Source organism: Syngnathus scovelli, chromosome 1, assembly GCF_024217435.2.
Source record: "Syngnathus scovelli strain Florida chromosome 1, RoL_Ssco_1.2, whole genome shotgun sequence".
Lineage (NCBI taxonomy): Eukaryota > Metazoa > Chordata > Actinopteri > Syngnathiformes > Syngnathidae > Syngnathus > Syngnathus scovelli.
Window position 1 is genome coordinate 21,663,840 of NC_090847.1, and position 26,483 is coordinate 21,690,322.

General features: G+C 44.3%; 3 protein-coding genes across 4 annotated transcripts in view; all 3 read left to right on the forward strand.

Moving 5' to 3' along the window:
• afg2a (AFG2 AAA ATPase homolog A) overlaps positions 1-1,646 on the forward strand; it is a 67,769-nt gene extending 66,123 nt beyond the window's left edge. The window contains exon 17 of the mRNA XM_049750126.2: positions 1,237-1,646. Within this exon, the coding sequence (XP_049606083.1) occupies positions 1,237-1,440 (204 nt within the window). The 3' untranslated portion in view covers positions 1,441-1,646. The remainder of the gene's footprint in view (positions 1-1,236) is intronic.
• A 1,205-nt stretch (positions 1,647-2,851) lies between these two features.
• Positions 2,852-7,552, forward strand: spry1 (sprouty homolog 1, antagonist of FGF signaling (Drosophila)). The gene is made up of 2 exons (XM_049750419.2): positions 2,852-3,588; positions 5,087-7,552. The coding sequence occupies exon 2, from the start codon at positions 5,142-5,144 to the stop codon at positions 6,174-6,176; it is 1,035 nt and encodes a 344-aa protein (XP_049606376.1). The 5' UTR covers positions 2,852-3,588; positions 5,087-5,141; the 3' UTR covers positions 6,177-7,552.
• Positions 7,553-7,685: 133 nt separating this feature from the next.
• Positions 7,686-26,483, forward strand: part of LOC125986819 (galectin-4-like) — a 52,873-nt gene continuing 34,075 nt past the window's right edge. For both annotated transcript variants that reach the window (XM_068649933.1, XM_068649928.1), the window contains exons 1-3: positions 7,686-8,760; positions 10,232-10,330; positions 16,798-16,989. The gene's annotated coding sequence lies outside the window, so the exon portion shown is untranslated. The remainder of the gene's footprint in view (positions 8,761-10,231; positions 10,331-16,797; positions 16,990-26,483) is intronic.

Consider the following 26,483-nt stretch of genomic DNA (forward strand, 5'->3'; position numbering starts at 1 on the left):
GCGATCTTAACAAGGCGAAAAAAAAAAAGAAAGCTGGCTTCTCGTTTGACGAAATTATGACAAAAGGGCATTTTTTAAAATTCCTATACCATTTAAGGTTGCACATGTTAATTGATTGGCAGTACGATTTTGAAGGGGTACGAGGAAAGATGTCTCCCATGTAAGGGTTTCTTGGACCACCAAAGGTTTGAGTGCCCCTGTCCAAAATGCGTATAATTCCAAGCAAAGAGGCTGTGTTTGCACTTGAGACACGGCCACATCCCAAATGTTGCCTCAACACATATTTGAGTGACGGGGGGCTGCTTTGGAAGCAGACGTAATCCCGTTAGATCAAGTCCACCTCCAGAGGACACCGGTAGAATGCTACGCTCGAGAGAGGAGCTCAAGTCCAAGCTCAGAAGTCAGATACAAGCAATCAATGTTTTCGGGAGAGACATGGTGACCGATGTCATAACATTTCTTTCTTTCCGAAAGATTTTTCAATGAAATAAAAAAAGAAGAAAAAACTCGGAAAACATAAGCGTCAAACTTCCTTTTGTCCATCAATTCGATCAAATCTTCACAAATTTTTCATTACAAAAATATGCTGTTAATTTAGAAAATTTGCAACATTTTTCTTTAAATGTACAGTTTTATTCTCAGAAAAGTACAACTTTGATCTCATACCTTTATTTCTCTAAAAAGTGCGCAACTTTATTCTCAAAATGTATTCAGTGACACAAATTAGTTAACTTCGCAGTTGAAGCCCACCTAAAAAGGTTTGTAATCTCCTATTGATGCCACAAGAGGGTGGCAAAGCACTATTTTCTTATGTTAGACACGGCTATGGCTTGACTAAATACAAATCCGCCGCTCACTTTAACATAGTTGCTTTGTCAAGATGCCACAAGATGGGGCGAAAACAATGTTTTTACTTTAGACAAGGCTTTGGCGTGAGCACAAAACCTTTTAGTCCATTTACGATGTATTTTTTTGTGTGCCATGACCTGAGTCATCACTATTTAAAGCATCTCTTTTATAAAATTGACATCAATTCATCAGATTGTTTTAAATAGATAAATTGCCTCAGGATCAGAGTTAGCACAATACGAAGGTGTCCTGTCAGTTTTCTTATATGCTTGCTGAGCTATACACTTTATTTCCATTGTGTCACTAACATTAATGGGCCTCTCACTGCTGCCCATGTGACTGTGCATGCATGTGTGTGACGATGTGCGTGTCTGCTTCCTGTCCCAGATAACAGCAGTATGCCGAGAGGCTGCCCTGCTGGCCCTGCAGGAGGACATGAAGGCTGAGCACGTAGACGCCAGGCACTTCCAAAGTGCCCTCGCCGCCGTGAGGCCACGCGTCCCCGACGCTCTGGTCCAGTCCTACGTCGCCTATCAGCAGCAGCACGCCACCGCCATCACCACCCCGCCCTCTTTTCTGCCCACCCTCTGATGTCTTATTATTGCTTTTCATCATGTGCCTCAGCGTTATCCATCATGTAAAATACATCATGCCGCAGTCAAATATGATTGCAGGCAACATTAATTGTAAACATTTCAGAATCATGGATTAGTTTTTTAACATTCAGTAAACTATACTGAGTGCACAAAAGCAGATTATCATCATTTTGGATATTCCAATAAATGCATTTGAGTTTTTGGGTTAGTTTTGTCTTTTGTTTTCAAGCAATGTTCATTAAAAAAAAATGCATTTTTGGGGTCCGCAGGTTGCCAAATTGAACGAATTGAACCCCAACCCTGTTTATACAAAATACATGTACTTTAAAAAAAAAAAAAAAAAAAAAAACGTATATCAGATGCATACATGGCTCCTGTAAAAAGAGGGGGGGGGGGGTCAAATGGATGCAAATAAAATTTTAGGCATCTCTATTTTACATTTTTAAAATTCTTGCACATGCAACTTTATAAATATTTAAATAAATAAATATTTAAATGAGTTTAAAAAACTAAAGAAGTCAATCATTTCTGATACAACTAAAGGAGTCGAGAATGTAGTGTTTCTTTACGCCGGTTTGTGTCTTGTCCAAAGAGCATTTCCGTTCAGTGAGCCTTAATGGCGACACTGGCGGCCATCTGTCGCGCGCTCAAAGCCGCAACACCAACTCCATCAGCCACTAAAGCGCCTCAAAACACTCACCAACTCTTTATGTATTCTTTTATGTTTCTGTGCGCGCGCGCGCGTGTGTGTGTGTGTGAGGCCGCGAAGCATACGGGAGGCCCATTCTTCTGTGCTGTATGGATTGTTCCATTTGAATGGCAGGCCCATTGACTTTGTATTGAACTTCCCCTTTTCTCATGGATCCGGATGTAGCGCATCCGCGACACCAATCAAAGCAGACAGTCGGGTACACGAGTGGGGGAGGGGCCGAGCAGAACGGTGGGTGGGTGGGTGGGGGGGGGGTCCTACTCCCTTACCCCCACCCACCGCTTCTTTTTTTTAAGGTGGACCGGAACTGATGTGAGCAGTGGACTTTCCACAGGGAGACGAAACCGTTCAAATTGTACACGTGCGTAAAACTATAGAAATATTGTGTTGCATAGTTACAGGTACTCAAATAAATCACTACGTTACTAAAGGGTAGTGAATTCTATTTAGTGTTTTTAGGGTGGATTAGACAGATGGAAAGATAGAGACAGAGATGATTTCTCCATTCTGTTTTTGTGCAAATTAATAAATGTAATTTAAGGATTTTCAATGTCAATTAAGCCCTGTGTATTATGTATTTAACTTTTGTGTTTAAATGACAAATCGGGTGTTGTTTAAATTCAAGATAACTTAATAAGTGTTGAGTAATGATGGATTCTGCAGGGGCCCCTTCGCAACACGTTTTCACAACGTGTTCTAGTACAGTAAGCTCCCCTGATGAGTCCGTTTTACCAAAAATGACAAAAGCACCGAGAAGGGTCCTAAAATATGTGTTGCGTCATAGTGCGTCACTTGATTATTCACTAAAGCCTCATGAGCGGAAATGGCTGGTCCGCTCGAGTCCGGTCTACCTTAACGGCCTCAGCACATCTGCCCAATGAATCAGGAGCGGATGCGATGTATCCTTTTTCAGGGGCCTCAATGGCCAGTGGGAGGTGTCTTGCGCTGGAGCAAACACCGCGGCCCCCCCCGCCGGCCTCATTCATTCAGTGCTCACAGGCCCGCAGAGCACCAAGCAAGCGGCCAAAGCCAGTCTTGACGCCTCAAAGCGAACGTACGCCGCAGGAGCATCAGCTTTGGATCTAACTCCCGAGCGCTCACTTTTGTCGCCTTTTGCGCTCACTTTTCCTCAACTTCCACGCAAGGACTCCGACTCGGCTCGGTCCTAACTGGAGATCGGCTTGCTTCTTGTCCGTGTAAAAATTGTGCAGCTGTGCGTATATGTGGAAGGGCTTTGGATTTACGCGCTTTTTTGTGCGTTGTTGTTTACGCACCGGACCTTTACCTAAAAACAAAGGAATTAACGTCGCACGCTCTTGGATTAGCAGGCTGCGAATGTTCCGCGTTCAACTCGCGTGGGGGACAACGCGCTTCCTTTCTGGATGGACTCTCGGTAGGCTTGATGGATTCGACCCTATGGACGCTTGCATATAGGTAAATAACCGCTTTAAAGTCCTTTTCCACGCAATTTTGCGGCGCGCTCTGGGGATTAATGCGCCTTTAAAACGCTTTTTCACCACTTTTAAGACTTTTGTATTGAGTTTTGACGCATTTAAAAGCGCAGAAAATTACGCTGAAGGGAGGTTTTTTTTCTTAGTGGAGGTTCCACGCGTGCATGTATGCGTCTCTCCCTGGCTACCCCACCACCACCCTCCGGCGCTTGTTTTCATTCATAACTTTTCCTGTTTGCATGTAACGCAGGCTTTAGGTGCCAATTGACTTTGCAACTGTTTGACAAAAAATGCCGAGTGGACACGTGCATATTAACGCCAAGTGTAAAAAAATCACAAGTTTGTTTGAAACCATCAAAAACTGCGTGTAGTTTATCGGTATAGAAAATAAGGAGCGTGGGCCATTGATAGCATGTCTAAAAATGTCACAGTTGTTGGAGAAAAAAAACCTTTCTCAGATCGTCGAATAATAAATACGTTATTTGTGTTTTGGATGGTTTCTTTTGTGTAAAAACTTTGTTTAAAAAGCATTTAAAGTTTCCACTGACATTTTCAAAGGTTTTTTTTCAGAACTCGCTTTGACCTTGAGGCTTTTTGTTGTTGTTTTCTCTCCACCATTTCCTTCAAAAGCCTTCTTTTCCCTACTTTCTCGTGGGGGTGCGCGTGAGAATACTAAGCGAGGCGGCTCATTTAGTCGCTGTCCTCATTTCGTGGCTGCGCTCGCATTTAAATGTTAACTAGTCATAGAGATGTAAATGAGCGAGGGGAAGTGTTTGCTAGCGGGCCCCCGTTGGAGTTTTTGCAATGCGTGCGTATTGGGGCGGGGGGCGTCTTGTTTCTTAGTCGATTTCTGGTGAACTAAAAGTACTATTGTGGTGATAAATGGATTCCCAGAAGAAAAATTTGCTGTTCTAGTAGTCTACAATGACAGCAACACAAGCAAAAGTAGGCATGCTGAACTACTAATATTCAATAACATATAGGCCATAATTCCAGTATGGTCTTAAAGTTTGGGGGGGGGGGGGGGGGGGGGGGAACGACCAAAATGTTGACACTATGTAGTATGGAATGTAACATTGGCATTTCTTGAATATGTTTTAATAAGTGTAATATGTAATATTGTAGTGAGTAAGTGTAATATTTATATATTTTTGACATGTCCTAGTGGTACCTTTTTGGGCCCTCAAGGACACCATACAAAGTGTAGTAGTAATACAGCGTGAGTAGAATATGCTGAAGAGGGTAGACTATATAATTTGATAATGTGCCAGATGGGCAAAAAGGTATTTGAGCATTCAATGAATCACTGGTTACTCATTGTTTTAACCTTCGATCTTTCTATGCGTCTGGTTTTTACTTTGTATGCAACTATTGTTGTGTTTAAAGTGCTCAACATCAAAAGTTGAGTTGAGTTCTACATGTATATTCCAGTCTGTCAGCACAATGTGAAGAAAGCTAACACATTTCTCCCGTTTGCGCAGGTTTTCCGATGCATGCCAAGTCCACGGTGAATGTCGGAAGTGGTGATCCCCCCAGATGGAGCTCCAAAGTCAACATGGCCCCGGCGGTTCATTAGTGGTGATCCAGCAGCCCTCCCTCGAGAGCCGGCAGAGGTCGGATTACGAGCGGGAGTTCCAGCATGCCGCCATCCTCTCCCTGGACCAGATCAAGGCCATCCGCTCCAGCAACGAGTACTCCGAGGGGCCGTCAGTGGCGCGACGCCCGCCCGTGCCCCGCATGCCGCCGCGGCCACACGACAAGCAGGAGAGGACTCATGAGGTCATCCTGGTCAATGTGAACAACAACTACGAGCACCGGCCGTCCGGAGGGGCGGCTGCGGGTGGCCACCACTGGGGTGGCAGCGGGGGGACCCGAGTGCCGGTTCTGAGCCGTTCTACCAGCACGGGGAGCGCTGCGAGCTCGGGAAGCAACAGCAGCGCCTCCTCCGAGCAGGGACTCCTAGCACGCTCGCCGCCCGTCAGACTCGCCGGCAACTCGCGGCCCGTTCGGACTCAGCCCAAAGCCAAAGGGCCAGTGGTGGACTCCACCTCGGGTTCCCACCTCCACCAGGTGCCGCTCAAGGACAAATCAGATTTCTCAGGCCCCGGGAAAGGGGCGCTACCGCCCGTCGCCGCCGGGCACCAATTCATCTGCGAACGTTGCGGCAAATGCAAGTGCAGCGAGTGCACGGCGCCCCGCAGCCTGCCCTCTTGCCTGGCGTGCAACGGCCAATGCCTGTGCTCGGCGGAGAGCGCGCTGGAGCACGGCACGTGCATGTGCCTAGTCAAGGGGATCTTCTACCACTGCTCCAACGACGACGAGGGGGACTCGTGCGCCGACCACCCCTGCTCGCCATCGCACTCGCACTGCTGCTCACGCTTCCTGTGCATGGGATTAATGTCGGTACTCTTCCCCTGCCTGCTGTGCTACCCGCCGGTCAAGGGCTGCCTGAAGGCGTGCCAGGGATGCTATGACCGGGTGCGGAGGCCCGGCTGCCGATGCAAGAACTCCAACACTGTGTATTGCAAACTGGAGAGCTGGGCCCCGCAGAACCAGGAGAAGCCCTCCTGATCGCGCCCACTGATCCCAACGAGCACCACCGCGGACAGTAAGGACAGCAGCAAAATCTAGCAAGCACCTCCCACCCGTCTTCCCTTGAAGAAAAACCACTCGATTTGAAAAATGCTTTTTCTGGTTCAGGACCGGGTTTTTACACACCAGTGTTTTGCCTTAACCGCTCCCACGTCCTTCCTCGAGTCTCTGTTTTCCGTATTGTTTTTCTTTCTGTTTTTTTCCTGTGAAGGAGTGTCTTCTCAGAGCAGGGTTTCTCAAACTAAATTTGACATGAGGGGGTTTGACCCCCAAGAAAGAAGTTGGAGCCCATTCATGGCCCCGACTGTCATTGTCCTCATGTTTACCAGGGTTTCTCTAACTCAACCCCCTTTGTAATGACAATTCAAATCAGACGAATGCAAAAGAACACAACTCCAATTTGACATTTGGGGACCATCCCCTAAAAATGGGATCCATTCTCTGCCTCTGACATTCAGTTTGTAAATCCCTGCTTATGTTGTGACATTGTTTCTCAAACTCAGCCCCTGGTGATGTCTCCTCAAATTATATCTAGCCCGATTCAAAATATAAATTCCTGAATATAAGTTCAAATTTCACATTTAGGACCCATTCTTGGCCCCCGACCCTCAGTTTGAGAACCCCCGCTTGTTTTTAGGGCAATGATGTAGCTGTTACCTCCAGGTATCTTTTTGTTTTTGAATGAGCAGTTCCTAGACCACACTAAAAACCTCCTTTATGCTTATGTTGCATTAACACAAGCACATCCATCTCATAGTATTTGTTTTTCCTCTCTTTTCTCCACATGGAATATGCTTCTCTCCCCTCATCCTCCCATTTATTTTGTGTACATTGGATGCTCAAAAGAAAAAGAGGAATTCTGGCTATTTTGTTTAAGAAAATCTGTTAAAATTGTTTTTTTGTTGTTGTACAAAAATATTTATTATGTGAAGCTCTATTATTTTATGATATTTATTGCAAGAGACAGTCTTAAAATTTTACTCATGTCAATATAACAAAAATATCAAATACTTACTGAGAAAAAAATTAAAAGGGTGGCACAAAAGAAAACTATGTTAACTTTAATGCAGAAAATATATTAATTAATGAAAACAAACAAGCACTTGTCTGGCTTTTTTTTTTACTCTCTGAATGTATGTGTTGATGGAATTTTTGCCATTGTGCATGTGACGTTGACATCACCCCCCGCCCCCAGCCCCAACAGGAAGTCACTCAACAAGTCACCACAAGATCCCCACCATCAGATTCCCAAACTTGCAGGCGCTCTCCATATTGTGCGCGTGTGTGTGTGTGACCATTACCAGGCCACCTGTTCAAAGATAATAAAACCGGCAGCCATCAATGGCGTGCTTTTACGGCGTAGTTCCTGCACTTAAAGGCAACTCCAACCCCACCCTCACCCTTTCCTTTTTCTCCTACCCATTTGTCGTACTCTTCTTTTTTGTGTGTGTCAGGGGAATTTATCACTTGGGAAGCCTGCTGACACTCATTCCCCACCGTGGGCCCCCCTGGGGATGAGGTCATTACTTTGAAAATCGGTTGGACAAACTAGGAAGTCCTAAGATGCGTTAACATAGGGGGGCATTTGGCGGAACGTTGTAAAAGTTTTGCAGATAAGAGGGCCGGGAAGGTAAATAAGGGCACAAAAGGAACTATCAGGTTACATACAGCCTCTGTGTTATGACTTTGCTAGCACTTTAGGTGGGGAAAGACAGCACAGGTACTATGAGAAAAAATAAGAGATAAAATTAAAAGAAATATTTCATGTAAGGAGAAAAAACAGCTGTTGCTAAGATCACTGAATATTTCTTGTTTCAAATGTTCAAAAAGCATGCTGATTTGTAATTTTGGGCAGGCAACATTCGGGCAGCTAAACCTTGGGTCCTTTGTGCCTTGTGACATCAGGCAAGTGAAAAGTTACAAACTAATGTGTGTTAGCTATCTTATGTCCATTATGGGTGCTAGTCATGTGTTTAAAGGGACACAATACTCGGTGAACATTAGCACTTTATGATAGCTCCTTTATCGGAAAAATTATGTCAGCACTAATATTCCCACCACTAAAACTATCTGTAGTCATTTAAGGGCTTTTTGGAGTTGAGACAAACTGGTCCAACAACTTTGGGGTTTGCTCTTTTCCCCCGCCCCCGTATCTTAGCAGGCAAGCATTGTATTGTTTCCTGGCTTGGCTTGTCACGTTCTGTTGTCACCTAGTGTCTAAAATGGTGATTCACATTTCTACTCTTGTTCACTTGAAACTGTGAAAATATTAAAGACAATATTAGCAGAACGATTTCACACCCTGCCATCAATCAGCAGCCAGAGCTCGCCCCATGACACCGGCGGCCTGCAGCACCTTCTTCGCCGGCCCCGTGCTGCCAGTCAGCCGGCCCGTGTAGGTCAATTTTGGATAAATAACTCCGAGACAGCACCCGGAGATCGGCTTGTCGAAGTTAAAAAGTTGGACTTGAAAAGATTGGGAGCAGCGGACTTCCAACGAGGAGGCCGACCCTTCAGCTGAATGTGACCTCCTTTTCGGATAGGCTTGGACTTCAGGGGAAATGTAAGTCAAATGAACCCTTACAGATTTCAATATAACGACCTATGAACACTTTATCTCACTTAAAGCCTCTCGGATCACATTTTTGTTTGCGAATCTTGGTAAATAGACAACATAGACTCTTTTAAGTCAGCCATGGAAAGGTGAATTGTTTTAAGCCATTTTCAGAGTGTCCGCCTACATTTTGGGGCTGGTTGATTATCATTATTTTGACATTATATAAGATGTTTGTGTTAATAATTGAGACAATTCTGCAGAATGTATTGCCAAAACTATCAATATTGATTCTAAAGAAATTGAGTTGACTAAAACTGGACTAAAATCTTTTTTCATTTTTATCAACTAAAACCATCACATATTGAAATAACTACAATGTGGCTAAGGCTAGAAAGCGTTCTCATCCAGAAGACTAAAAATAAGATTGAAATTAAAATGGTTGTTAAGCACACCACAGTTGTCATCTGCCTCATGCAACTGGCATCCAAGCAAAGACATCTTGTTTTGTCTCACAGCTGCCATAATACATTATCAGAGAGAGAGATTGGGGGAAAAAGGTCTCTTTTTATTCTTGTGCGAAATAAATGATTTGCTATTGTAGATTTGCCATTCTGTATTGTGATAATCCAATTAAAAACAGGGACGTCAAAAGTATCAAAAGTAGTTAGAAGTCAAAATATTGATTCAACGTACAAATTCAAAATTTTCGTTGTTCTCTATATATGCATATAATTTTTTTAAATAAAATTTAGGCCTGATGATTCTATTGCACTTGATAACAAAATGTTTGAATGACCCCTGAAGGAGGTTCCTCGTTTTGACCAAATGGGCCTAAATGTGCTTTGTGTGTGTGTGTGTGTGTGTGTGTGTGTGTGGGGGGGGGGGGGGGGTTGGAGGAATGTACCTTCTGTTGGCATAGGAGTGGATTAGTGATTTGTCAGTTTCCTGTCGTCTTTCACTGCGACACAACTCGAGAGCCATTTGGCTCCCTCGCATGCCGGCAAACAATAGGAGGCCTCTTTTTTTCCCTCCACTATACTCTTGTAGTGACAGCGTGTTTACTTGATGTTTTCCAGCCTAAGCCAAATAAGGAAGCCGATCTCCAACTTGGCCATGAAGGCAAAAATAGCTTTGGAACCTTTTTCCCATCAGGCGCCATTTAGATGTTTCATAAGTCCACCGAGAACTAAAGCAAAGTCAACAAAGAATATGATAGATATTGCATATTTTGAAGTATGTTTGAGCTTTTTTCAACATTTCCGGGGAATGGGGAGGGAGGGCTGCATGGTCATAGGTTGCCCAACTTTGGCTTATAGTGTTGTCACAGCATTGCAAAAAAACCCCAGAAATGCTGCTTTTTCTGGCGGATGATAACAGATGTCTCTGTATTATGTAATATTTTTCATTTTTTCATATTGAATCATTGTGGAAATCCATTAATTAAACAAATATCTTAAAATTATTTTGATTGTTTCAGGCTGAGGGGTGTTGGTCAAACACGGACGCACGATCGGTGGGTGGAAGGTCTCCAAGTGGCCATTTGCATTAACCATCTTGACATCATCCACAAGTGGAGGTCTTGCAGTTCATTTTAATCTCAATGCACTTTACGCACGGTGACCTCTTACTCGGACTCCAGCGAGTCCTTCTATATAGGTCGGGTGCTTCAGTTGCACATGTTGGCTGCGTTCCAAGTTTTTCTTTAGATTTTGGCTTTAAATATATCAAATTGATATCTTTCTTAACATAGAAGCAGATTTGGAATTGTAAATTTGTAAATGTATTTTCCCTCAATTATTTTAAAATGTTTGTTTTCATTCATTTCTGCCCAACTAAGCCACTTAGGAGCTGGACTGTTGTTACTCCATGATGTCTAATGATGGTTTTAAGTTCAGTGGTGGGGAACATTAAAGTATGATGTAACATATTTTTCTGATTATTATTATTATATATTATGTGCAAAAAGACATTTTCTGCGGTTTCATTTCCTCATCAATCACTAATGTCCTACTCATGTGGTGAATGACGGCACTTTTGCAAAGTGAAATCTGAGTCACTATTAAGTAATTTGTCGGTGTAAACTGCGCAGCTTGTTTCAGGTTAAATTTAGCAGCGGCGCACGCCCACGTCATGCTTCTTGGTAGTATTATTTTTTTTAACTACATGATTATCAAGTGAGTCACGGAGGAACCTCCAAGCCGCACATCCTACGGGGGCAGTCCCGTTTTTTCCAAGCCGGGGCATGGCTGGAGCACAATGTTCTCTTCCAGTGGTCCTCCTCCACATTGCTGCTTCAGCTTTCCTCAAACTCCTCATATGGTTTCTATTACCCCCCCCCCCCCCCCCCCCCCTCCCCTCGCCTCTGCACTCCCTACACTCTTATAAATAGAAATAAGCAATCAGAGGAAGTGTAAGGATTTGGGCCTCTTCTGGACTCCCAAACACAGTGACCCTTGCTAAAAAAAGAAAAAAAAAAAGCTAATTCTGGAGATGTTTGGGTTTTGGACAAGCTGTGGAAGAAACTTTTGATGTGTTCAGAAACACGTCCAACATCCACTCGGCATCCGCAGGATAAAAATGACTTGTGTCAATCCTGAAATAGTCTCGCCAGGATTTATTAACAATCAGAATGCAAGGTATTCCAATTGACTTTTGAGATATTTTGAAGAAGGAGACCAGTAATGTTCAAATGTGGATCAAGTTAAAGGATACTACATTTAATGCTAATTCCAACTGAATCTCACTGGAGTTTTACAGTTATAAACTGCGACTGCTTCCTGTTTGGATTGTCACCTAGAGCCGTCTTTTCTCTTCGGGAGCCATAAAGGGCAGGCCGATGTTTTAGCAGGTGTTGAGGGTTAAATGATGATGGAAGTGTTTCATTGAGGCTCCCGGGTACACACCACAAACACCACCAACCGCTGCACACGCCGCCTCCTTAGCACTTCACCACTGATCTGTTTTAGGTGTCAAAACATAAAGCTCTCCAATGTGTTGGCCCAGCCCCCTTCCTGTTACTTTGGTTGCCCTTATTTGGGCAAGGATGATCAATGTACCTCATCAGTGTCTCCTGTTCATCAAGGTCTGGAAAATCACAAGGTGAGGATCTATCAAAATGGGATCACAGCAGGTTTCAAGGGGATGAATGGATGGCTGGATAGACGGACGGGTTGGATGGATAGATGGGGTTGGGAGGGTTGGTTGGAAAGTGTATCTAACTACCTTTGATACTCAAAGCTCTTCACACTGCTTCCTCATTTACCTACTGATGACATGCCATCAGCAGCAATTGGGTTCAATGTCTTGCTCAAGGACGCTTCAACATGATCACAATGGATGGAGATCAACACTCCAATCTTTAGTTTGGGAGACGGTCACCACGACTGAGCCACACCGCCCAAGGTTAGTACATGACTCAGTACTCATGACAAGAACAAGGATATTTTTGATTATTCTGAGTTTTCATGATTTTGTCATCTTATTGTGATTTACTTTGTAGCATGTGGCCTCACCTCAATTCATCTGTGATTGGCTAGTCCAAAATGCTTGCTCATGCACGGCGAGCTAGCTGCTCCTTGTTGGTAACTCGAAGCATTCCAGGCCCTTACAAACCACTTTTGTTCCGTTTTGCCTTTTGGTATGTGGCGGCCTTAAAAACAAAACGGTATGATGTCTTCCTTGGATCCATTCAGGAAAAAGAATAATTCCTAAACTGCATACCCCCCCCCCCCCCACCCGCTTTTGCTCCCTTCCTCTGGCTTTTTTTTTTAGTGGGGATTAGACTTTGCATCCAGACAGACGGTTCCCGTCTGCTGGCTTTTTTCAATTCACTTCCTCCCCTCACAGACAGACCCCCTACCCTCTTGCCACCTCCCCCCCATCCCATTCCCCTTTCCTTGCGTCCCGCCAAGCATCCCCCCCAACACACCCCCTCTCCAATGGCTCCTCTGTTATGTGGCTGGAAATAATCTTTTATTGCCCAGTTGTTCGGAAGTGACCTCCTGCCCTTGATTAGATAGGGCCAAGTCCTATCACACGATTTGTTTGAGCGGGCCGGGTGACCCCCCCCCCCCTCCCAGACCCCTCCCTACCTCCACACTCATCCATACATCCCCCAGCCCCTGTCGCCCCGACACCACCGGCCCAATCTTTTCTCCAACCCCCTTACGTCCCTCTCTCACTGCCTGGTGATCCTGTATGAGGGGACAACAATGGGGGGCTTTAGTTTTGTCCGACTCTTCTTGCTTGGGATAGTGTTGGGTTGGAGGGTGTGGTGGCTTGTGGGTGGTGGGGCATCATGAGGGACTTTCTTTTTCTCATCCTTCAACCTCTCACCATCTTGATGACTTTTTTTGTTTTATTTTAGGACACGTGATTTTAATCAGGTTTTGGGAGTGAGTTGTTGTTGTGAGAGGTTAAGTTGTGTGTAAATAGAGTTAAAATAGGCAAGATGGCTACTCTGATTACCTGCATAAAGGAGGTGACCCCATGTCACTTGGGCTTCTGTTACTCTGCTACAGACGTAGCATCCAAGACAGCGGTTTACACACTGTGCATCAATGCCAAAAATGGGTCGGAAAGCAGATTTATTCACCTGTGTGTAAAGGAGAAGACTCGCGTTGGAAAGTTTTTACCAAAATCTACCAAATAAACTGTCATCAGAAAAAGGAAGGGAAATAACTTTTGGTGTCATTTGTGCAGACCTGATACACATACTGGACAATGGTAGTTTCACACCGTGGTTCTGGTATCACAGAAAATTGCCTGAAGGTTAAAGGAAAGTTTCAAGTTTCATACTCCTATCAGCATTTCTTTAAATTTTATCCATGTGTAGAGATGTTTACTTATCTCCTCGTCTAAAGTCGAATCTGCCTCCGTTACCATCTCTTATTCGACCTCCAAAGCCCCATAATGTGCTGGGTGACTTTGTACCCCTCAGAACTCCCTCCAGGGTCTCCACAGCCAAAGCAGGAGTGGGGGGTCCAGAACAGGAATCTGAGGAGTCCCCCTACCACCACTATAGCAGCTCCACGCCCCTCCGGATCAAAGAGAAGGGACACAGAGGGGCTTATCTGTTGTTGATTTTAGACTTACGCTCAAGCACGGGCTTCTAGAAATGTGTCAAGGAATTACAGGATTTGATCACTGGAGCTTCATCCCATTCCTACCCCCCCACTCACCTTTTCATTTGTTATTAGAGTCCTTTGAACCTGTGGGTGTCTTTTGTCCATTGGAGGGGTGCTTTAGCAGGGACAGCTAAGCGGAAGAGCACATAGGAACAGCAACGGGGGTCATGTGGGTGTCGTGAGAGATGAGCAGATGTGTTGCGGGAAAAAAAAAAATCCACTTTTAAATGATTTACTTCAATTCTTCACCTATTTATGCCAGCGTCAAATAGTGACAGGCAAAACAAGGAAATGCTTTCTCATCAGATGTCAGAAGGTACGATTAACCGGTCTACTTACCCATTGCCATTGATGCAACAGAATAATTGTTTTGTATTCAACTCAACGCACAATTCATACTCGGTACATAAATTAAGATGCGATCCACACAATTTAACTTTGTGACATTTTTGTTTGGTGGTGTGCCGCGATATTCTTCAAAAATTAACTATATGGAAAAAACCTTCAGGAAACATTGATTTAATGTTAAAGTTAAAGTCCCAATGATTGTCACACACTTTTTCGGGGGGTCCGCATGTGTTTCATGCAGCCAGCTGCGGAGGAGTTGAAAGGGAAGTGTGCGGCCGCCCGTTGAATATCACACCATTACTCAGGATGCATCAAAAAAAGGGAACACTCTGTTCAAACAAAGGAAAGTGCGAGCGCGCCAAAAAGAAAAGAAGAAAAAATGAAACCAGCTGTCCGCCAGCACCTCGTCTTTACGACGAGGCCGAGACGCGTGCTCATAACCGTGTCCGTGTTTGGCCACAATCAAACGCTCAATTGGCCTTTACAGGAACATCAGACATGTTGCGCCAAGGGGGGAGGGAGGGGGAGAAAGAGAGAGGGAGAGACAGAGAGAGAGGCTTTCTTGTATTAAAGCCTTTAAAATATATATTAAGTGTAGCGACAGTAGACAACAAAGGGTCCCCCTTAATTCTTTTCTTTCCTGAGGGCCTAGAGTACACATAGCGCCCACATCAAGCTTCCAGACTTCCTGCTCCTGCGCTCTACAGGTGCAACTTTAAAAGAACTCTCGTTCAAGGTCGCTTGGTCACCTGCAGTAAAAAAGAAAATCCCCTCTGTCTCTTTGCATAAAAAAAACCTTGCATCTCCTAAATAGATGTCATTTGATGTCAGGTATTCTCTCGACTGTATGATGCCCCCCCATTCAGGTCAGAGATAAGTGTAAAATTAAGTCATGTGATCAGGTGAGATTGCTCTTTTGTTGACCCAATTAGGCCCATAAACTCATAAAATGTGGGTTGTATTCCTCAGGAAGTCTGCCCAGAGTGAGAGTTTACAGTCCCACTATAAGTTTGAATCACAGGTCATGGAATGACCTGCATGCTTGAATTTGACTTTGCAAAGGTGGGACAGAATGTTGAGATGTAATCCATGCTGGTCATTTGTTTAAACATCATCTGCATAACTCTAAGTTATCCGTTTTTCAAATCAGGAGTAGGCAGGATCAATATATGAACTACGCATTGGAAGCACAACTTTACAACGACTTTAAAATTGATGGCATTGGCTCAGATCAGTCTTCCTCAAACCTGCATCTTAATCTTCTTATCCTTTATGTGTAAATGGCCACCTTTTGCTGACATACTAATTTAGCATTCAATCATTGTGCCGCCACATAATGGGAGCTAGCCTTGAATGGTAATGACTTGGGCTAATCAACGGTCAGTCATTCTTCAAGCTGAGGTCGCGCTCCCCGAGGAGGAAGTGCACTGGTTATCATCAATCTGCTCGCATGAGAAAGGACTGGAGGTCGTGGGCGGGTTTAAAAGTTTAGTGCACTGTAGGTGCTAGTCAGTACATTCACAACCTTTAACTCCTTCCGTCATCTTCACCGCCGCCATCTACATGTCAAAGGGCCCAACTTGTTGAGTCACCGCGTTGAGCTTCCACACAAGAATCGTGTCGCTTAGTCGTCGTTTATCATTTCTCCTTTGTCGTCGCCTCTTTTCCTTCCTCTCCTCTGCTGGATTCACGAGGAAGGGAGGTCTGAATGGGTGAGGGAGGGACGGGTGTGTGTGTGTGTGTGTGTGTGTGTGTGGGGGGGGGGGGGGGGGGGGGGGGGGGGTTCAGCATTGAGTTTGCCAAGTCAGGCAGAACGATGGACAGGAAGCCAGGCAGGAAGGAAGACGAGCCTCTCCCCGTGAAGTGCCATTGTTTATGTGACGGGACTTGAAGCGGCTCAAAGTGGCCGACGGGCTCCTTCGCCTCACTGGGACCAACTTTGCAGACCTCGCTGCCCACTTCCAAAATACCACAGGGGGTAGAAATACTCCCAATCTGTGCTTAAATTGAAGGACAAATAAAAAAATGAAAGAATGAAAGAATGAATGAACACTTGTGCAATCACAATATTGTTTGGTTGTTTAATTAGTTGTTATTTTTAGTTCATCTTGAAACATTTCTAGGTTAAATTAATAGTGGGGCAAGTTTTTGAAGGATTAAGGATTAATCTTCCTTTATTTTTGATCTCACAAAAAGACATGCATTTGATCATGGGTATATAGACTTTTGAGTACCGACTACTATTTTGGGTCAAACATTTCCAACATGTGGCTAAACCACTGCTTTTGCAACGTATGAATGAGCACTATGTGTTTGGAAATGCCTTCCACATGGCATATGGGAAACAATTTCTAATCGAGAACTAATTTGTCACTTTTTTGAGTGATTAGAGAGCATCACAAATGTCAGGCAACAAGAATATGTATTTTTCAGAAATGTAGTTAGAAAATACCAAATTCTAATATTCCTGAGCTGGTATTAATCAATAATACTATTTTATCACTTGGCCCTGCCCTAGCCTTACTTATTATTTATGACTATTAAAACCAAGAATGTACTTTCCCTGCAGGTTTGAAGACATTTTTAGGGAAGATAGGGCTAAGGAAGAATCTTCCTGGTCTCCAGCTGCTCACCAGTCTACCGGCGGAACGCTGATTTGGCCCCGCGGTGCTGTGGAGCGGTCGCGGCCGACTGAAGAGCATCCAGATAACATTATCTCCTGAGCAACTGGCGCGCCTGCATCCCCTACCTCATCCTAAAGGTAGGCTTTTAATTCACGTCGAGCTTGTGCTTTTATTCCGGGCCAACCAATTGCAGCGCGCGGGCCGCCTGGCTTCATAATGGGAGCAACCTGTGTTTTGTCGAGCGGGGTTGAGGTAATGCCGTGTGCGGTGGGGGTCGTGCATGCAGCTGCCGGGCCCGCTTTAGCTTTCATTGCTGGATTTAGTGTGTACAGATGGGCAGCAACATGTCTGTCGCCTTTCAAAGGAGGGACAAGGGCAAACAAGTCACTGTAAAGCAGGGCGTCCAACTTGTTGAATCCTAGGCAGCGTTACCTATCAGCGGGACGGTGATGATTGGGAAATTATAACAAAACACGGAAATGTTTACCAGTCTGTTGTCGGTTGACTGAGCTGCGCTGTCTTTCTTGAGACTAAGCGTGTGGTTAGCGCACAAGGCCGCTGTGTTTAGATTCACTGTTTGGCATTTTGTTTTCATTTTTGTGGTTCATTTTGAACAGAATACAAGGAAAATCACATAAATGATCCAGAGGGCCAGATTAGGCTCATGGTCGCCCCCAGTTTGACACCTGTACTAAAAGACAATCTACTTTTTTGTTTTTGTTGTTTTATTGAAGTGTGCATGAAAATGCTGCCAGTTACATGAAACTTGCCATGAAAGGAGCTGCCCTGTTTGTCTGAATCAAACCCTGAAGGCTTTTGACCGTTTTTGAAACATCCTTTTATGAAATTTATTTCATTGCCCATGTTGGCCACTGTGGTGTGCAACCCCTACCCCACCGCCCTCTCCCATCTGGCAGCCCAGCAGCGTATAACACATCATTAAAAGTATTTTCTAATATTATCTGCCCGAGGTCAGTCTTGCTTGCAAAACAACCCTCACGGTTTGGTGTTAAATATTGGACTCACCTCAAACGCTCCCCCCCCCATCTCACCCCGCAGCCCCTGCGTTCCCTCCTCGGAACCAAACAAGCAGCCTGTGTTTGTTTCCCCTCTGGTCTTTCCTGATTGCACGGCCCGGCAAATTCCGGTCTGCTGTAATCTGGCCGTTAAGAGACAGCCACTGAATTAACGAGCGAGCCCATTTGGCACACATGCTTCCACTTTTCTGTTTGTTGCCTCGGCTTAATTCGTACAATTTCGCCTTCGTTAGGCCGCGTTTCAAGCTGCGGGGCGCAGGTAATGTGAGGCATCCCCCACTCCCCCCTTCCTTTCAAATTGCAGGCTGGGGCTTGGGTTGCTAGGAAGTGGAAGAGCCTCAATTGCAGCCATTTCCTCGCCGGTGTACTGAGAGGTCCTATTACAGCGTTTAGGTCAGCGCAATTGGCGTCATTAAAGGCAGCCCTCTTCCCTCTAACAAACGCAACGAATTAGGCCGAGTTCTTTGGCCGCCGTGATTGGAGTTGCCAGGGGAGATGAGTATGTGTGCGTGTGTAATTACGGTATGCGTCCCAAGGCGGATGCGTGTCGGCGTGGGGCGGTCACGAGGGCGGCTCGCACGCCGGCGTAATGGCTTAATGTCGCTCGCTGACAGGCAGCCGGGCAACACGGAAAAGGTGCTACTGTGCTCCGCTTGCAGACTGTGACTGACGTGCCAGACCAGGCCTGCCGCAAATAACCCGGCCCTGTGTCCAAGAGCCACTTAAGCTAAAAAATGGACAAACCCCAGGGAATGTTGTTGTTTACAAAGGCTTTTGTATAGCAATTTGTTGCGCGCAAAATTCTAAGAGGTTTTGTTTTTTTCAAACAGGCAGTGAAACCATCATTACATAACAAACATGTACAGTTAAATTTGGTTAGATTAACTTTAACTTCACTTTTATTATGTCCCCAATTAGTTTAGATTTAACTTTACACATAACAAGCACAAGGCAACAAAATGCAGATTGCATCAAATCAGCGGTGTGTATCTGTAATTTTTAAGCCCAAACACACACACACACATACTTTTGAACTTCTACATTTGCATCTGAATAGGAGTTCAGTCATTCTATTTACTACAACAAGTTGATGTTTTTGGTAGGAGCACGGGGCAAAATGGGATTCTACTTTTGCTTTTAACAAGTCCAGTCTGACAGGAAAATGGGTCTGAACCTCGTAAAAGCCGAGCGGGAATGCTGTTTCTTTCATTTCTGGCACTCCGCTTTTTCCTTTTCCTCCTTGTGGGTCGTCTCTGATGTCAGTCGGAGCGGGAGACAAAAAAAATTGCAGGCCTATTATTTCTCAATGGAAACACCATGTGTCCGTCATGTGTGGCTTTTTACTATGGTTTGGATGGTGATAGGCTGATGAAATCATCTCATGTTATTTTTTTTGTCAGTGAAATCAAGCTGGCAGAAAAACAACTTCATCCACCATGCAGAACGTTGTCGTGACACTCCCCTAAATATCAGCCGCAGTCAGAGTTTTTTTTTTGGGATTGTGAGATGAAAGCCACTGGAACAGAACCACTGCAGAGTCACGCTGTTGCATAGTTACGGCACTTTCCCCTCTGATGCGTATCTTGACAGCCTTGCCCTCAACGTTCAAAAGTGTCAAACTCAAGGTTTGCGGGCGAGATGGTGATTAGGAAAGTAGCAATTGCGTCAAGGTGTATGTTGAAGCATTACATCTTGTTTCCCATAGATGACAACATATTTGGACCATCTTTGGTCATCATGGAGAAGAAAATTAGCAGTAAACTTTGTGCGTGGATGCAAAGCAAATTCTTGACAGAAGGATTCCTAAGCGGTGGTCCGTGGATGACAAGTAAAGCCATTCAGCCTGGGAAGGCTTTTTTCCCTTATACCTTTGTAAGAGAGGGAGGCTGGAACGTCACTTTGATGGATGGTGTTCTTCTGTAGACACTCCACGATGATTCAGTGCGGTCGGTCGTGATGTTTCGCCATTCTCAGTGCTGATGTTAACGCATTCACCCGTCATACTGACTCTTTGATAGTGCTACAGTTTCATGATGAAGAACGTAGAGAACTGCCAAATTGAGCAATATGTTTAAAACCATGCTTGTATTTGGTCAGTGGAAAATTGACACCTCTCCAGAAAATAATAGCAAACTGGGAAGGGAATAACGCCAATGAGAAGCCATTAATCATTACAATTTTTGTAATTCTTCTAACGTTTAAAAGGATTAGTCGGTTAATCCCATGGCAAATGGACGTTGTTGTATCAAACAGAAATCCTCCCAAAGTTGTGGATTGAATTCAATAATATTGTCCATTCAATTACATCAAGCTCCAAGAGGAATTTTTAACATCAAACAAAACAGTAATTATGACTCAAGGGGAAACATCACCGTTTTGTTTATAATTGAAAATGATTAGATAAGCATTGTTTTGCTGGTTTGCTTACTCGACAGCAGTGCGTTGAAATGTGCAAAGCAGTCTTGCTCTGACAGCTCTTCAGAGGCATGTCTACCAAGCTGTTTACCATTGTACCAAAATAGAGTGTGCTCAATGGAAAGAAAATGTATTCATGCAAAAAATTAAACATTATGCATGATGATGCTGACCCCTAACTGACTGTTCAAAGTTTTTTAACTATTCTCTATCAAGATGCTAGATGGAAATAGTCACAACAGATCCATAAATAGATCTTCTTCACCTTCCTGTTTGCATTTTAACATCATGAGACCAAAATGACACCTAACAATTGATCAGGTAGATCAATAATTGATCATGCTCTCAAAGACAAGTGCCCTCTGAGTGTCACATCTACAGCGAGCCTGGAAGAGTCACAAATAAAAGGCAGTGTCTGTGAAAATTGCCTGGTGATCCCATGTGCAAGATTTCTGATTTATTGGACTGAATCGAAAAGTCCTACCACAACATGTGACTCTCCATCGTTCCCTCCTCGGGCCCTCGCCCCCTCACTCCACCTATCCTCCAGTTATTTGACACTGCAGGAGACGCCAGGCATTCAGGACATTCTTTGTCCTTGGAGAAAGGAGGCGGGAGATGCAGGGGGATGGAGCCCTGCTCCATGCGGGAGAGGAGACAATACAATCGAGTCCTACTTTATTGCGCCTCAATAAGAGTTCCTTTTTATACGCGCGCACACACACGCACACGCACGCACACACACACACACACACACACACACACACACACACATACACTCCTTGACCAGGGGTGGAGCTGAGCGTAGAGAGGCAGCGTGCAGTCAGGAAGGGGAGAGAAGAAAGAAACGCACCCCGCCACCGCCACTTTTGTGTTTTGGATGCCAGCATGTCCTGATCTCTACTTTTTTTTTCCCACAGAAAGAGTGGAGGAAAAACTCCCCCTCCCTCTGGTCCTCCCTTCTTCCCCCATGTTCCACTGACTGACTTTGACTTTGGCGCCGTGTTTTAAGCGCTGCTCGTGTGCTTGTCCATCTTCTTAGTCCCTGTGCTGATCCCATCTCATCCCGTTTTGGACCAATTCTAAATGGAATATTGGGTGTGAGATTAAACTGCACATGTATGAGTGGCATCTTAATCCTTCTGACTTGTTAGAATTTTGATAGGCCACACTTGTGATCGACTGGCTTAATCCGGCAAATGAGAAGCGCTCACTCATATAGACTCGGGCAGATTTTTTGAAAACTGGTCTTTTGCGAACATAAGAGAAGTTTTCCATTTTTTTTTTGTGAATATAAAATGGGAGCAAAAACCAGTGTATGAGCGAACAAGCATTTTGCATGGATGCTCTTGACGGTTGGCAAACCAAGATTTGTTTGAAAATGTTCACAAACTACTTTTCTTTGTGTCATTCGTGAGATAGATCCAAAGCACTTCTGGAGGCATTTAAACGCTCTTCAAATTGGATCTCAAAATTTACCTCTTCAGTCTGTACAGTCCTTGACTCTGTAATCGGACATCTGGGGGACACTTGTGTCTCCAAGACGATGGGGCGGAACCAGAGCTGTTGACGTGGCAACGCTTTTTACGGCATGAACATGGAAGACACAACGTATGCCTACTTTGCACCTTTGGGGATGTTGTCAAACTTAATTGAACAAATAAGCTAACTCTTAAGCTCTTAAAGATATACCTTCGGAGTTTGACCGGCTGTCCAAGCTGTTGTGGTCTTTATTCAGAAATAGGCTCATCCCGACTCATTTTTTTGCCACTGAATTCGACTAAAAACAAACAAGCTACTCGCCATTGAGGACAAGACTGATCATCAAGGCACACTTTGTGGTTTCCCTGCCACTGAAATGGAGAAAAACATTCTCATCTCTTTGGTAATATTACAAGAGCAAGCGCACAGAATGTTTTGAACTTAAGTGCCAAAGTTGCAGCCGAAGCTGCTAACTCTTATGTGGGTCGTGGTTGGTGACTTCATCTCATACCCGGCGGACTTGTTTTATTTATTATTATTTTTAAGTTTGGTTGTGTCATCTGTCTATTTCAAGATGCCAGCGTGTGCAAGCGAGGCTGAGATCGACGGCCCGAGTCCCGCAAGGCTTATGATAATAATAATGTTACAGGAGGATTTTGGTCTGGAACAGTTTATTAGCGGGAAGTCTGCAATTACATATTTTCTGGGTAAACATTAACTAGCTCTGCACTGCAGGCCTTGAGAATGACGGCAGTTTGGCCTGCAACATGGAGAGCGTCTAAGAGATATTCCTTCCTTAGCGTGTACTTCGTTTTGGGCAATTATTGATCGGGAGTTTGTAGGACAGCATGACTGAAGAGCATGGTTGTAAAATTGTGGATTTTAAGTGCACACCATTATTCAAACGGATCCTGCATGACTGGCCAAGCAGCAAGCTTTTGGCTCAGTTTCCCCTACAAAAGCAAGGATGATGGTCTTTCCGGATGTTGCTACTTGAGATTTGAAAAGCTTCTGGGGTAAATAAGTTGAGCTAAAATCACAAATATGTACTATTACCATTATACAAGTTCATGTTAAGTCTAATGGACTCATCGTCAGAGTATTATTATTTTCTATGCAATCGGATGGTATGCAAAGAGATGACTATGATGAAGATGGAAATGTAAAAAAACTGAGACACCATTTGATGGATTGCTCATAACTTTAATGAATTCAAGCAAAACAGGCTTCATTGATGTCATCAACGTATCAATAAAGTTGAGGTTGATTGTCTCTCGGCCTTCACTAATGCTGCCCATTGGTTACCACGGAGACGTGCTCGGCTCTTTTCAGTGGTGGGTGATTGTGGGCCTCAAGACACGGTTAAAAAAACATGCAGCTTATGTATTAACCCCCTCCTCTGCCAGGTCCGGTTTTCATTGGGGCGATCTTATCATGTGAAGAGAGGAAATTGGCTCTGATGATTTCCATAGCTGGGAAGAGAAAACATTTCATACCTTGAGTTTAACCTCACCACAACCTACACCCTTCCTCTACCACATCTCCTTGTGTATACAATACTTTGGATTTGCTCAGTTAGGAGACAAAATAAATAGCATGGCAAGGAAAAAACACAAAAGCAAAGAATTAGTGTTTTGTTTTTCATTTTAGTACAAAACTGAATCCTCTGTGTTACTCGTGTTACTGTGTTACTGAATCCTCGACCAAGAATCGATCGAGGGTCATCTATTGACACGTGTCAAAAATAACTCCATTAATAAGTCACCTTGGTGCCATTTAAGTGAAACACGGGATTTAAGACTTCCTCTTTGCTCTCTGGAATTCACAGAGCCTTTCAGAGCTACCTTTGTGTGATTTATGTGCCTCTGGTGGATTAGGAGTTCTCAAAAGCCATTTAAATCACAATCCGTCGCATTCCAAAGCAGTGCTGCAGGGACAATGTGCTGCGGTAGAAGGAAAACAGCAAAAAAAAAAAAAAAAAGGAGAGCGAAAGGGCTCAACAAGAAGTCGTCTGGTCGTCATAAAACAGCCATATTCCAAAGTAGAGCCCATGAATAAAAGTGCAAACCCCTCCATTAGGGAATGTGCCTGAACTTGTGTTGAAAGGAATGTTTTGGATTCACAAGGATCCCATCTAGTTGACTCTGTGGCTTAAATGCATGGCTGACGGCGTGCATTTGCGACATTAATCTCCAATAAAAGTAGCGTGCTTAGATGCCATCACCTCGCCTGGACCGGTTTCTGTTTTGTTCTTTTCAAATCTCCCGTTCAACAGGCTGAAAGTTACATGCCTAAGCAACAGGTGGTGCTCCTACCTCCAACCAACAAGTGGGGCTAGAGAGTCTGACCTTGTCGCTATTTCCCACTAAAAACCACCAATGAAGTCCTATGCGTAAACTAAGAATTGAGATGCCAATACAAGATTCAAATGTGAGAACCTTAATCATAATGTCATTTACAGTGGTTATTGGAATTAGCAACATATTTATTTCAATATTTATTTAATTATTCAATGAAATTTTTCAGGCTCGTGTCACTGGCTCAATCTTCACGTAATTAGACCCAAGCCACAAACTCTCACAATATTTCTCAACTGACCTGAATGTTTTTTTTTTTCCCCCTTTAAGGCCACCATACTCAGATGTCTTTTGGGCTAAACACACACCTAGACTTATTGTTGTAAAATTATGAAAAACTTGTTAATGCTGTCCATTCTGGGACTTTTCTGGGATGTGTATTGAGAAATGCAGAATAGAACAGGTAGAATTACAAAAAGACATTTTCAAGAAAATGCGGAATTCCAGTAAAACTGTGAATATGGAAACACAATAATAGTTTCCCTCCTGTCCTTAATGAGGAGAATGTTGTGAAATTTGAGTCATTTGAAAAAAAAAAGTCACAATTGTGACTTTGCTGCTATGTTAGCAAAGGTTAGTGACTTGCGTTCAAACGTGTTTAAAATTCAGGTTACGGAGACCGTCTGCAGTAAAAACAATATCGGTGTGAAATCATCAGCTTTACAGTACGTATCTGTAAAAGTCATGTAAGAGGGCCTCTGTATTTGCTCGACATTAGTGTTCGAAATGATGTCGGGCCGTAGCCTCGGCCATATCTGTTTTTATCATGAGAGACTCTGTGTGTGCCTGCATACACAGAGCCTGTGTTTGTGTGTCAGAAAAAAAAAAGCAAGTCTGTTTTCTTTCTCCAAAAATGCTGAGGAAAAGGACATAAATTTTCACAGTGGAATGTCACGGAAAACAGAGCAAGCCTGGAGACGATGTTCCGGGTCCTGTCTGGATGCTTGACAGCATGCCTAGCAGTTTGTGTGCGTGATCGAGCTTGGATTTTCTTAGTGGCGATTTGTTTGGTTTTTTTTGTTTTTTTTGGGGGGGGTTGCATGTGCACGGATGCGTGTTGTCTTTGCGTGCTCAGCCTCCACTTAAAAGTTCTCCTTCCCAGACCTCCCCACTTGCGGTGATGGAAACGGGGCAATAAATAGCAGGGTATCTCCTGGCGGCCCACCAGCAACCGAAGCCTTGGCAAGGAAGTGACTCATTTCGGCGTGGAGAAAAGAGGATTTTTGTCTCTCTTATTATCAGTCAGCCAAGGCAAACCGCACTGGGGAAGAGAAGAAAGTCGGGAGGAAGTTGAGGGAGGGAACCGAGGCAGGCGGTTTGGTTAGGAAGGGGGAGCCAATGCCAGTCTGATTAAGGCGTCTGATTTTAGTACTTCTGATCTTCCAGGCAGTCAATGCCAAAAAGCATGCTGAGACAGTTTGTTTGCTAACACCTGAGCAATGAATGCTCACTCTTGCATATTCCTGGAGCGTCTAGCTAAAGAGAAATTAGAAAAGGAGTAAAGTGTCTTTCAGGTTTGAGATGGAAAAAGTGCTCCAAGCCAAAGTGTTTCAGGTAGGTAAGCAAAACAGCTGATGGGCAAATGCATTTTGTGAGAATGCATGTGCTGGACTAGAAGGGGGACGGGTTTCTAAATATACAAGACTACAGTAGAACCACTCAGGTTGAATACAGTCTTGTCCGGGACACTGGCCAGCCCCCAATTTGTTTGCACCTCCATGCTATGGAAATGCTAACGGCATTCCAGCTAACAACCCAAGGAAATGTTTGAATTCCTGAATATTTGGGCGGAGTTACACCAATTTGTCAGACTCCAGGTTGCACTGTAAGGTTCTAGACAATGTCTGAAAGCCCACAGTTGCAGAAATTGATTCACAGCATTGAGCAGTGAAAATATTTCCATCAAGAGAGCGCTCGTGGCCTCCTGCCCCCATTGTCATCATGACACATCCGGTCTGAGGGGACCTTTCAACTGCGTAATCATAAGTCACACAATGAAAAGCCACCGCCGTTGAGCAACGATCAGCTCGCGCCACTCCGGGGCCCTGTTGCAGTTGCCTGGTGGGCGTGCAGAATGGCAGACCTTTGTTCCATGTGTGTGGAAAAGCACACACTGTCAACACGGCAGAGAAAAGCTAATATTTACCGCCCCTCTTTAATATTAGCTAGCTCGAGGTGCGAGGCTAGGGAGAGCAGCGGTCTCTGACTCGGCCTTCGCTTCCTGTTCAATGCGGCAATCCGAAGATGTATTTGTGCTGCTGCTTTATGAGATACAGATATCTACGGGAAAGTGGTAAAAGTTTTACAGCGGCCGGACAATTAAAATATGTGATTAGGTTA

Coding starts and splice junctions, on each gene's coding strand:
- spry1 (XM_049750419.2), top strand. CDS start 5,142: ATGGAGCTCCAAAGTCAACATGGCCCCGGCGGTTCATTAGTGGTGATC.